At 53.0% G+C, this 13,352-nt stretch overlaps 1 protein-coding gene across 1 annotated transcript in view; it reads right to left on the reverse strand.

The window, feature by feature from the left end:
- The window catches only part of LOC122385117 (formin-like protein), a 50,525-nt gene that overhangs the window by 28,647 nt on the left and 8,526 nt on the right, over positions 1 to 13,352 (reverse strand). The window contains exons 2-3 of the mRNA XM_043373120.1: positions 8,028 to 8,111; positions 1,183 to 1,269 (exon numbers count right to left, since the gene is read on the reverse strand). Of these exons, the coding sequence (XP_043229055.1) occupies positions 1,183 to 1,269; positions 8,028 to 8,111 (171 nt within the window). The remainder of the gene's footprint in view (positions 1 to 1,182; positions 1,270 to 8,027; positions 8,112 to 13,352) is intronic.

Consider the following 13,352-nt stretch of genomic DNA (forward strand, 5'->3'; position numbering starts at 1 on the left):
CAGACGATTCCAACGGAAACAATCACATCCACAAGAGCGGTACTCAGTAACAATGATGATCATTGAACGTCGCAGAATCAAAGATAAACGGGTCAATGACGCTCCTGCCGAGTTACGACGCGCTGTGTATGAAGGACGTGACGTATTATCCGTGAAATTCTGGCAACTTCTACAGGAAGCATACCACCGAAAAAGATACTTGATAGCAACACGTTCGAATATTGAAACCACTTGGCACTTCTACGGTATCAACATAGTGACCTACTGTCTTCCATGATATAACTCCATTCTAAAAATGCAATCACACTTCAAGGATTATTGTGCTGCTGCTTTTTTAATGCAAAATATTATTTCCATCGGTCGCTCCTTAGTCCTTATCATTGAAGAATGCAAGCGATACAAGCTATCACTTGGCGTTTTCAAAAATCCGCGAACAATGCATTGCCACGTCACCCACCGAGACCAAGACAGTGGCATTCCTCAGAATTACGCATGCATTACGCAACGAGCATACCGTTCCGCGACCACTCAGCATTCCACCTAAAGTGGCCTATTCGAAGGCGCCACTACCGTGGTTTTGGTGTCTGCTTCACACAACACCAATATCGGCGCTCACCAGACTGTAACACAATCCTGTCGCAATGTTGCAATGTCATTCCACGGGAGCCTGGCGGGTGAATATTTTACGAAATTCAGACCGAAGTACAGCCGATTAGACTGGGAAGTGGCCCTGATACATTCAACGAGTAACATTTGGAACGGAACAGTTTTGATGCACGTGAGCAGTCTTGTTCACGGACCGTCCCAAACCGAAGCGGCCCTGCGGCTGATTCCAGCCACGGTCGAAGCCACAGACCCGCTGGCGGCAAGGTTGTGGCGACGGAAGGTCGCTCCGCACTAAACAGCAGCCCAGGGCGGGCGGAATTCACAGGTATGCACAGTGAACTACTGGTTTCAGATTGGGCATGGTAAATAACCGCGATAAGAAGTGTAGTAGGTGGCGTGTACTGAACAAGTTTTCGACACACACAGTGTGTCACTGTAAGCAGTATGCTAGAGGTTAACCTCTCGCTCAAAATACATATCCAGGTGACCATCTATCAGTAAAATAAAATACAGCTTAATCACACTTTCCAAAGCATCAAATCGGTACCGACAATGCGCGGCGATTAGTCGACTCACCCTGTGACTTCTCGACGCCTTCGGGTCGAGGTATGTGCGCAGCTTGTTCAGGTAGTATGCCGGCGCCTGCTTGGCAGATACACGCTCCTGTAAAACAAACGAGCCGCGTCAGCACGCTGAACGCTCCCTGCACCGCCACCCGCCGCTTTGTTAGCACACGGTACATGTTTGACGCACCGTACGCACCGCGCTATTGGTGAAGGTCAATATCACGTCAAAACAGATTCACGGCAAACACTGCAATATATCACCCCTGAGTGATGCTGGACTCAACCTCCCAGCATGACAAGCCGTTGTTTTTTAATCTTCTACGACTACGTCTTAAACCCGCATGCCAGGGAGGTCAAATTAGTTTCAGAGCGAAGCCAAAAATACACGGTCATGTCCCGCTGGATTGGTGGTCCTTTGATCATCTGCCAGCGACCCCAGTGAACCAGAAACCTGTGTGACACATCGCCAGAGTCGCCCACCCAGAGGAGACATCACTGCTCACAACAAACACGACACCCGGAAACAGAGCATTTCCGGCTGCCACGTGACGTCACCAGTGTGCGTGTGACGTCACGACCAGTGGTGGAGAGAGAGAGAGAGAGAGAGAGAGAGAGAGAGAGAGAGAGAGAGAGAGAGAGAGAGAGAGAGAGAGAGAGAGAGAGAGAGAGAGAGAGGGCTGGAGAGGGAGAGAGGCTCCGAAGATGCGGTTGGGTCGGTCAGGGTGTGGGGAGAAGAAACGGAACAAAAACGGACACTGATTCACATTTCACATGCATTGGGGCCGAAGGAAGTACGTCGATACGATTGGATGAGAGGAGGGGTACGGAATGCGTACTGGGCTGTCCAGAAGGGAACATCGGGACAGCTTCTCTATATAATTATACACGGCAATCCATCACATCAAATTGGATGAATTATGCGAAGGAAATAGAAAAAGAAAGCAGCAGTAGGAAAAAAGCAGCTGGCCTTCAGGGGAAATAAATCAAAATTTAAGAAAATGTCCGACATCAGTCTGACATACCAGCTTTGAGATGACTTACTGGGGCGGACAATATCACAGTAATCTTTATTATCCGTCGAACAATGCCACCTTCATTGTTCAGATGTTCAACGCCCTCACTAGTATCATTCACATTTCACACCGTCACCGACATTCCAGGACCCTCAGACTCCTCACGAACAACTCACGGGCGACTCACGAACTACTCACGAACACCTCACGACCGAGTCACGTCTGAGGTCAGAGCCGGTGCGGGGTCACGGAGCACCCTCGCCCGCCCGCCGACCGGCCGCCCACGCTCGTAAAAGCACCGCTGGTCACGGCGTGACCGCAGGGACCGGGCCAGTAGAGCAGCGTCTTCAGACTTTATCCGGGAGTGGTATGGGGTGAGAGAGGTGAGCAAATGTGAGCAGAGTGAGAAGGGTGAGAAGGGTGAGTATAGCGGGTGATGAAACAGAACGCATGGCGGAACAGATCTGCGAGCTGGTGGGTCGCGCACCCATCTAACCACCAGTCGCCGAGGCCATCCCACTTGGTTCTGCCCTGATGGAGCCATCTAACCAGCGGAAGCCATGGACTGGCCTCGGAGCCGGGACAGAGCCACTGCCGGCCAGCCAGCCGCCGGCGAGGCTTGTCAAACCGACCGGTGAGCTGTTTGAGACTGCAGTGGGCAGGGGCGGTCGGGAAAGAGAGACGTTCAGGATGCCGTTATGCCATTATAACGCTATATTTAGTAACAAACAAGGTCAGCTCTAAAAAGGTGTTTAGTTTCCCTGTCCATCTGGACGGCACCACTAGCTGGTAATAGGCCACCGTAAATTGGCTCCATTATGGTCCGTACAGAACCGAAAAGAGCTCAATTACGGGCGACCCGTCTGGAAATTTGTGGTCTGTGGTCAATTAGACCGTAAGAGTCGGTGATAAAAATATAGTCTGTAAATAACAGCTTTAATCGTGCGAACTTAGTAGGAACACGTCAGTGACAGCGAGGGCGGTCGAAGTCAATCAACTGAGCGGAAAATAAGCCTCCTTAGATAGCCCTGAAGGCTTTAAACTTCAATGTTCAGTGTTCCATACTGCTCTGACTGTATAAACAACCATAATTCTCAGTGCTGCATCAGTCACCATCAGCGGCAGTCACCCTGGCTCAGCAGCAGCCTAAACCCCGGATCAGCAGGTGCTGAGGACAGATAAGCAGCCGCCGGCGCGCGATCAGTCCTCATTGCGTAACCGGTTCGGCGCGGCAGACGTCAGCTGCCGAGGGCGGCTCCAAATTGCCTGTCGGTCTGTCGATACCACTTAGCGACCGGTCGGGCTGCGACAAACCAGTCGGCTGGCGCGGAGACCGGCTGTGCCTGACACCTCAGCCGCGCCTGTCCACCGCGCGGAATGCACGAGCGGGCCGCCGGACCGGACCGCCCGAACGGCCCACCAGCACGGCAGGAGGTGAGCCGCGGGGCGCACAAAGACACACGGACGGGCAGACGTAGCGTAACGGACCACACAGTGAAACAAGGGCAAGGCTAGACTGATTCGGGGTGAGTCAACTGACCTCTGAGAGACCGTATTTGTTAGGTAATTGTCGGCAGTGGTTGAGCAGTCTATAAAAACGGCGCAGGAAGCACGTTAGATGGTCCCGAAACCAAGTGTTTTGCAGGATAGTTGACAAATAATGGAGCAATATAACAACTGATCGCGTGTTTAGTCAACAAACAATAGCATTAACAGACATGTGCTTATGTTTTGCATGTTGCAGTACGAAATACAAACCCCATTACGTCTTCAGTTTGCCCGCACAGCACCATTATAACCTAACCTCCATCCCCCGTCTACCACCCCACGGCAGCTCCTTGCCGCCCCTCAGAAAGCACTGTTGACTGAACCGTGAAAGCCTTCGCCTGGTCGCGCGTCCCATTAGCTCAAAGACCGCACGTCAAGAGGGGCGTGTCGACATTCCGCAGATGCCCGGGCGATACCTGTCCACTCCAGGGCTTGGCGTTCACTCCCCGTGGGCTCGTCCCGACGAGTTCGCTTCACGAGACTTGCAAGTCTCGTCTGAGGCCAGGTGAAGACCGATGGATAGGCATTAGGCAGAAACCGCAAATGAGGAAGGTACAGGACCGTGCAATGTCTTCTTCTATATATAGAGACTGACAGAGAGTCGGTGGTAGGGAATGCACGACTGTCGACTAGGGAGGCTCAAATCAATTCAGGAACCTGCCGTTTTGTGACCTGTCTATCGTCGTTGTTAGCTCTTTCACTTTCGGCTCGTCCATCTCATGTGTCTCCTTTACCAAATTTTCTACCGCCTGTTTCACTCCATCCTGTCTCACAAATCGTCCCTCAGTCCACGGTCCTTCCCTGTCCCCCTCCCCTCCCTCTTTCCTGTCTCGTCCGTCCCGCCCGATCCGGGCCTCTACGGCCGACCGGCGCGTGGGGCCGACCACCATCACAATGGCCGTCGGCCCGCCCGGCGCGTGGCGGGGCATTTCACACCCGCCCAGCGGCGGAGGCAGGTGACCAGGCGCCTCCCGTGGCTCACTCCATCCCTACAGGAATCACCCAAACGGCAGCCGGGTGGTAGACGCGGCGGAGAGCTCAAAGTTAACGCGAACGTCCACTCCACCTGGTCAGTCCAGCATTATCCCCACCCACGCACTCCCACACCCCCACAAGACGCCTAGAGGGACAGGTCGGGGGATGGGTCGCAGCAGGCGCTGGGAGGGAGAGGGAGGGGGAGCAGATGTGGGCACCCGCGCGGTGTCGGATCGCCCGCAGCTGGTGCGCGTCTCACGTCAGTGGCGTCACAAATAGCCCACGTCACTGCTGGCTCACGTCATCCTGCCGACGGCGCAGACGTGGGACGAAACATCAGGTCGGCTGGGGAAGGATGGGTGCTTATGTAGATTCTGCTGCGAATGTAGCACATATAAAGAGTAGGATAAGAGTAGGATAAGGGTGACACTGTGGTGAAAGGAGGAGTCCTGCAGAAAGCAGCTTATTATGCAGCGCTGTTACCAAGCGGTGGATACAGAAACAAATATACAACGTCGTCATCACCTGCAGACCCCGGGAATGCTATCAGCGGAAACCCTGATAGTGTAAATGGTGCAGCTCATGGTCCTCCACTGAGGCCTGTGGATGCAGTGAGTCCTTATCAACCACAGTCGAGCCTGTGGATGAAGCCAGGCCCCATCCACCCGCGGTGAGCCCCGCCTCTGAATAGCCGCTCCCTGTGTGCATCAAAGGCCACCGCCGAGATACGGGCCAAAACAAACCAACCACCAAGATAGACATAAGCGTCTTTGCGTTTGAAGGCATCAGAAAAGCACCGCTCAAATGATGGATGGCGCAAGGCCAGCAAAAACCACTGCTGATGTGGCATGATGAATTTGATTGCCTATTGATAAGAAACTAATTAAAAATAAATAGTACCAAAAGAGTACCAAAAGATATCTGTTAAGAGTTGTGCCGAAGACGGCATATGCGGCACAACATGACGGTTGTCCCGCGTTTCTAATCAATCGTCGTAAATCGTCCTTCTTTCTTGTCTTACTCATTCTATAAACATTGCTCAGGGTATCGGTTAGTGGGAGTCTGGCGACCGTAGCAGCGATCTGCGGTGTGCCGGCTGTAAGTCTCCGATACACTTGGATAAACGATAAACACACTTCGGCTACATATGATAGCGCAGGGGACGCCAGGGTTAAGAGTGCCATTGGGCCGCTGATGGTAAATTGTCGGCAGATATGACACAAAACTCCCGCTCGGAAATAGACTCTAAAACCCACAAAATCTACATCAATCGAAAAACGGCAGATTTCTGCCAGACCTTGCAACGTTTGCAAGGTTTTCTAACAGTGGCGTGAGGTAGTGATTGATAGCAGCGGAGACATTGGAACTTTGATCATGACCCTTTTCAAAGTTTTGTGGTGAAAACAGCCAACGCGCACGACAAGCATGCAATACTAAATAAATATGGGCGAAAAGCATCTGAGTCATTCGATATGCAGCGGTAGTGTGGGAGCCGGGGTATTGGCTTCGTTTGTGGCTGCACGGCAGTCTACGAGAGCACGGCAGCACGGGAGCTGACATGGAGCACCACCGAAGCCCGTCAGTGGTCTGACGCGATGAGACCCGGAAGGCTGGTAGAGTCGTCAGTAGCAGCCTCCTCAGCTCTCTCAGAGGGTCCTGCCGCCGCCCGTGGTGGCCACTGCCCAGAGCCGGCGCGGCGGCCCTCTCAGCAGCCGCCGCCTACCGAGCTTGTCGACGCCGCTGCACGGTCGTCCGAGCAGCGTTTGTTTTTGCGTGGCCGCGACCGGAGCGCTCCACCCTTGCCCACCGCCTCCGCCCACCGCTCACCGCCCTCCGCCGGCGCGGCGGAGTCCGCTGCGGACGGCGGAGTCCGCTGCGGACGGTGGTAAACAGGGCAGGTGCCGGACCGGCCGGCGGACCACGGCGTGGCGGACCGGGCCGAGATTTTCACACCCGATACGGCGAGCGCCGGCCGACCGAGGTCGGTGCCAACGGGCCGCGCCGGTGGGGTAGACGGGCTGGGTGGACGGGAGCGGGACAGAGTGGGGCCGAGAAAGAGCGAGGGGTGGGAGAGAGGGAGGGCGGTACACCTGTGACACCTCAGCCACGCCGCGGACCGTCGCCGTCGGGACAGGAGTGGCTCCAAAGCGCCAGGACGGACGGGTTGGGAGGCGGCGAGGGGAGGCCAACGAGAATACGAGAGTCGGACCCCAACAGAGTGCTGGCACTGGGCCAGGCCGCGGCGGTCTACTCCCAACACACGGCAGTTACCGGGGTGAGCCAAGAGGGCAGCGGAGTGATGATGGAGTCAATACCGGACCCAGACGATCTCTCAACAGCGTTCGATTGCCACGATTAGATAACGCTTGTGTTATGAAACACCCACATAGCGGCTCCAACTTACGAGTGGGTCATACGCCGCACCAAGTTGGACTATCAGCTGCACGAGTCAACAAATATCGAACTAGCACTGCGTCCTAAGCGCGAGCAATAAAACAGGATTGCAGAAACGCCAGAGGAGATTCTGACAACGGTCAACTCAAAACAAACAGACGACGCGGTGACGAAGCTACTAACCATCCAACCAATCACTGAAATGGTGCAACAATGTTTGGCACTGAACCAGTTACCAACCGGCGGCTCCTGTTTCCTGGAACGAAAATGGCATGCAGAACTCTGCATGAATTACGACCCGGGCATCCGCTATGTTTAGCATACGCCACGACTTCGACATCAAAGCTGGGCCAACATCGGAGCTGCGCGGATAAGGCTGGCGATCAAACACGGCTGGGAGTGCCCACTGCGGAGTGCTAACTGCGGAGTGCTGACTGCAGAGTGCGGAGTGTGTACATAGTGGGTCACAGTCAGTGCGAGTCGCCACCAAAGACCTTCGAACTACTCTGCTGACTCTCACAGCCGAGCATGATTAGGAGAGCCAGAGGCTGACTTGGTAACAGTCGTCGAGCACATCATAGCCATCATCGGACATCACGGTACTGACGTCAATGCAACGACAGTTGAACATCGTCGGGCGCATCATCGCCAGGGCTTAGGAGGGTGTCGGTCTGAGCGAACGGGATGGGCAGGGTGTGGAGGGGGAGAGAGAGAGAGAGAGAGAGAGAGAGAGAGAGAGAGAGAGAGAGAGAGAGAGAGAGAGAGAGAGAGAGAGAGAGAGAGAGAGAGAGAGAGAGAGGAATGGAGAAAGAGAGCAAGGGGAGAGGAAGACTGAAGAGGAAGAGGGAGAGGGAAAGGAATACGAAGACGGAGAGGGAGAACGGGTGGGGGCGAGACAGCTCATGAGAGATATAAATTGACATACCTGGTCGCAGATCATCTCCCACTTCCGAGCACAGTCGTACTGACGGAGCACTTTGGCCTTATCCGGCGGCAAGTCCATGGAGGCCTGAAACACAGAGAGCATGGAGTAGTCAGTACTTGTCCCGAGAACCCGCTGTAGAAGAGACATCGCAGGACCGAAATATGTCTGAAAATCACAAAACTACAAATAGGGGACAATGACCTTCTGGGGTGTAAGTTGTAACCCAATGACGCTTCGTCTGACTGACAGAGATTCAAAGAATAAATAAATAGCCGTCAGAGAACCGAATTGACGATGATAAATCAATCAAACATGTTAAAATGATACTCCGATCGCGCTCAATGTTTATACCAGAGCCTTATAGTTATCATCCCAATCACTCCCATCATCTAAGGGAGAAACTGCCGTCAAAAGACAAATTGCGTGCGCTACGTCTAACTCTAGTGTAAAACATAGTATCGTGCTGAAAAACAAGCAAGTAACCGGTTTGAGTCGTGTAGTAACCAATTTTTTCGGCATACTCCCAGAAAGGAACAACTCATAGGAGGATAGCGAGCTAGCTACCTACGTCGGTCGGTGTTTTCAATTACCCTGCCTGTGATTACGTTGATTACCTGTTGACACCTCTCATTAACTATCCCTGGCTAGCGGTGCCTGGAAGAATGCAATGGGTGCTAATGACGGTGTTTGAGCGTCTGTTAAAAAAAAGTGTTTGGATGTTTGAACGGGACTATGAGACAACGGCAGTATTCCATCAGAGATGCGACAGTGGCGCTGGACGTCATAACCCGGAACGAGTTCACAGTCCTCACAGCTCACAGTATCATTCAAACTAGCTCAAACGAAAAATGGTGAACAAGTTGTTGCCAGAAGAAAATAACACACTACCGGCAACTTGAGACGAATGAGAGGTCACAGAAGTTTCCATCTACTTCGTCATGACCCTACCGGTACTGCTCATAATGGCCCGACCTTCCCCACTTTTGAACCTTCGGAGCAGCTCCAGAACATGGTTTACAGAACAGCCACCGAACACGGTTTACCGCCCTCAGAACACGGCTCCTAAGAGGTCGCCCTCCATGAGGTGCCGCCGACCGGAGTCGATCCGTCAGCACGGCGGGGCTGGCGCGTCTCATCGTCAGCTCGTCGGCACACGTCGCGGTAAACACGATCTAGCGCGCACGGCTCTGTACTGCCGGCCTGACAAACGGGCCGCTGACGGACCGCCGCCGCCCCCAGGTCGGTCACCGCCGCCCCCGTCCCCGCCCCCGGGTCGGTCATAGCCGCCCCCGCACCCGCCCCGGGTCGGTCACCGCCGCCCCGCCCCCGGGTCGGGTCATTGCCGCCCCCGCTCCGATCAGTTCGGCCACCATCCCACTCAGCCTTTGGCGCCGCTATGCAATTTTCACATGGCAATTGGCACGTCAATCTGGACCGAGATTTTCACTGGTGATTGGGAACGTTGAAGGCGGTCGATGGTGGCCGACAGGAAACGCATAATCGCGGATGTGCCATATGTGTCAACGCTCCACAGCACAAAACTTTGATAATGAAACATCGATATCGGTCCGTGCTGACCTCCAATTTCGAAGTCCTCGACTTTATCTTCTTGACCTTTGTACCTTAGCCCTCTCATAAACTAGTCAGAGGCTAAGGCGCTGGATATCTCCGTCAAAACTGAACATACGACATGATATTACATGAAACAATGCACTCAAACGAGCCGCAAACTATGCATACCACGCTACCTTACCCATCAGCAGCTGGCCAAGTTGGCCACCTGCAGAGACACCACAGCCCCCTCTGGACCCCAGGTACCCCCCCCCCCCCCCGGTGGCCAAATGACTCTATTGACCTGGCCCTGAGGATGAGTCACCCTCCTACTTTGCGACCCCTGATCACCGTCAGTCACTAAGCGCACGGCCGCGGGGCACATGTCACACGGCGTGATAAGAGACGCTGAAGGAGAGGCGGCGAGAGGGAGGATCGTCATTGTAAGTCATTACCAACTTGGTTACAGATAACGAAACAGTATCGGTTCACATCTTTGGTAAATGGAGAGATCGATCAGGTACGATTTAGACGACACATTATAGAAGCATACTAGGGTTACCCGCGTGCTCCGCAACGCGAAGGGGGGATTTTTTGACCCGTGGGTATTGGGTTGGTCTGTGTCGATTTGGTTGGTAGATATCCATTTCGTTCGATTGCTTTTTGACGGCCAAGCATTTTGTAAGAAAACAAAAAGATACATCGCATCGAGGTGCCCGTGTCGTATTATCATGCGTTCTACTTTAGAATGATTCGAAAACTGGCGTGAAGTCTTTTGAGGGCCATCGATGAATTTCGCTAAAAATGACAATGTAATGGTTTGGAACATTTACATTTTTAAGGATACTGTTGCTAATCATGCGAAAATGAAGAGTGAATATTGGACAGAATTGAATGCTCTATCCAATGGTACCATATTCAATTGCCAAAGGTATCAGGTTATGCAGCAAACCCCGTGTGATTAATAAAGTGGCACAAAATTGACAAACACCATTTTCTCCTGTGATTTGCACCACCTTGATTTGGATCAATCAGCTTTTCACAATTTTTATATGAGAGGCGGTACGTTTCTCTTGCAAATAGGCGTTGATTCAACTCGCTCCATTTAACGGTCACCAAAAAATAAAATTAATTCCAAAATCCCTCAAAAACCGCAATTTTTCAAATAAAAGTGCCCTCTCCGGTGCACGTGGCGCGTGCTATCCTCTGCATTGCACACCATTCAATAGCCCGTTCAATTCTGTACACGATGCTGTTTTCCCCGTGCCGGTCGGATCCCTGGTCACCAAGATATTGCACGGGAACTGGACCCGTGTCGGCCAAAATTAGCCATTTTCGCCCGATTTCGCACGCCGATTTATACATGTAAAGTATATGACGCGAATTTGCACTTTTTGAGCACGCACCACGCGCTCCCTATCAATCCGATCGAGCCCAGACCCCTCAAAGGCACGTCGCGCATCCTTGATCTATAAGTTGTGCAAGTTTAACCGCGCTAGGTGCAACGGTCTGGCCTGTAGTCCACGCAAAGCACCACCAAGTCGGGACCTCGGTAACGGACAGACGCACCCTCCTCAAATAGTAATATAGACAAGCGGCTGCGCCACTTGCTTTGCTGCGTGGTAGAAAAAATTGCGGCACCAGCCAATTTGCTTTCGAATGGTGTTTGATTCATGTCGATGTGTCGTCTAGAAGCATAGATATGGACGGAAATGTGAAGAGAATTTAAAAAGAACTGTTGGCAACACCCTGAACTGAGGGCGTTGTTGGATGAAATTTGGGTGATATGGGGTCAAGACGGGTCAAAGGGGTCAGCCCCGGTCACTTTGGGTCAGGCCAGGTCACATAGGTCACCTCTCGTCCGCTGGGATCAGCCCGGGCCACTGTTCTGCTTTTGCCTCCACCACTACCCCTACCCCTACCACTACCCCTACCACTACCCCTACCACTACCCCTACCACTACCCCTACCACTACCCCCACCCCTACCCCTACCACTACATCTACCCCTACCCCTACCCCTACTACTACCCCTACCACTACGCCTACTTCTACCCCTACTACTACCCCTACCACTACTACTACCACTACCCCTACCACTACCACTACCCCTACCACTACCACTACCACTACCCCTACCACTACCCCTACCCCTACCCCTACCACTACCCGTACAACTACCCCTACCAACACCGCCGGGTCATGTCAGGTCACAGAATAATTGGATCCAATCAGTACTAAAATATCAGACTTAAAGTGTTCCCAGCCCTGCCCCTATTCGTGCCATTCCATTACGCTTAATCGTATTTGTCGGAAATGGCGCTTTGTGGCATATGTGGCGCATTGCGACAAACGCGGCGCATTTTCACCCGGCGATTGAGCATGCATCTTGGCACCAAATTGCACCCATATCGGACTATATTTGACAAAACTGTGCGATTTGCGACGAAGATGGAGCCTTGGGACAAATGTGACGCATTGCGGCAAACGCGGTGCATTTGTAAATACCTATCAAAAACTGCACCCATTTAGCAACAATCAACACATTCTCTCGCCACTTTTTATTCAAATTAAAACTTGCCCATCCGCCAATGCGAGGCACCCGCCGCCGATCGGCATGCATTTAGTCCACAAAGTTTGTCGACCCCGGCTCTCAATGAAGATCTACGAACCGATCAAAATTTCATTGGCGTTCTTCCAGCGCGCGCCACGTGCCAACCGTGCACCCCAGCGAGTCGGAACCTAGAAAAGGCGCTGACCCGCTCTGTCACCTAGAAGGTGTGCAAATTTCAACCCCCTACGTCGTACCGTCTGCCCTGAAGCCGTAACAAATTGAACCCACTACACGGCGTGGCGGACACACACACACACTCACAGACAGACGGATTCTGTTAGAATAGTAAGTTAGATGTCATTTGGTTTGGTCTATAGTAGGTATCTTTTGTCTACATGCGACTGTCTAAATAATCAGTAACCTTTTTCGGCGCATAAACTCTGCTTCAGCCCCCAATCGAACATCAGCCTGGTATGGCCACATTCCCCGTAATAAGCCCATTAACACGCTAATACCCGATTCCAATACAGTAGCTGAGCTCAAGTATACCGCACACACGGACTGCATCCGTTCACAGAACGCACAACACAGCTCGCCAGGTAACCTCAGTCAGTTGGGCACGCCCGTGCGTAACCGATCCCTGCCAGGCCCAGCCCGCACGTGCAGTGGTGAATAGGTGCCGCAACAGGTCTCGACGGGAGGAGACGGCAGTGTGCGTGCCGAAAGGGTGTGAGGTTAGAGGCCACTGCAGCCGCAGTAAATGAGAGATGTGCCCGGTAATAAAGTAACTGCTGTCAACTGCCATAAAATCAGCGACAGGCACACCAAACATTGTTGCAGGGGCCCGGGAACGATTTTCAAGTTGGGGGGGCGAGCCTAAAATACCTGACATGATGCGTATGAAACAGTGGCGTAGCTAGGGGTCTAAGGGGACACGTACCCCCCCCCCCCCATCGGGATAAAAGGAACCCTCGGGTCCGAGGGGCCCTGCGGCGCCATTTGACCGCTGAGGGTTAACGATGGCCATATTTTCTACTCAGAAGGACCCCATGGGGCTCGTCAGAGCACCTCATAGGCCCTAAATAGCCACACTAAGATCTCCATAAGGGTCCGACGCCGGCGTCTGAGGGCCTCTTGCGGCTTTAAGGACACTTCGGTGATCTCCAAAAGCCCGTTACCGGCCTCTGAGAGGTCTTACCGGCCTATGAGGGGCCAGTTCTA

This window comes from Amphibalanus amphitrite, unplaced genomic scaffold (assembly GCF_019059575.1).
Source record: "Amphibalanus amphitrite isolate SeventyFive unplaced genomic scaffold, NRLGWU_Aamphi_draft 000209F_arrow, whole genome shotgun sequence".
Taxonomy (NCBI): Eukaryota; Metazoa; Arthropoda; class Thecostraca; order Balanomorpha; family Balanidae; genus Amphibalanus; species Amphibalanus amphitrite.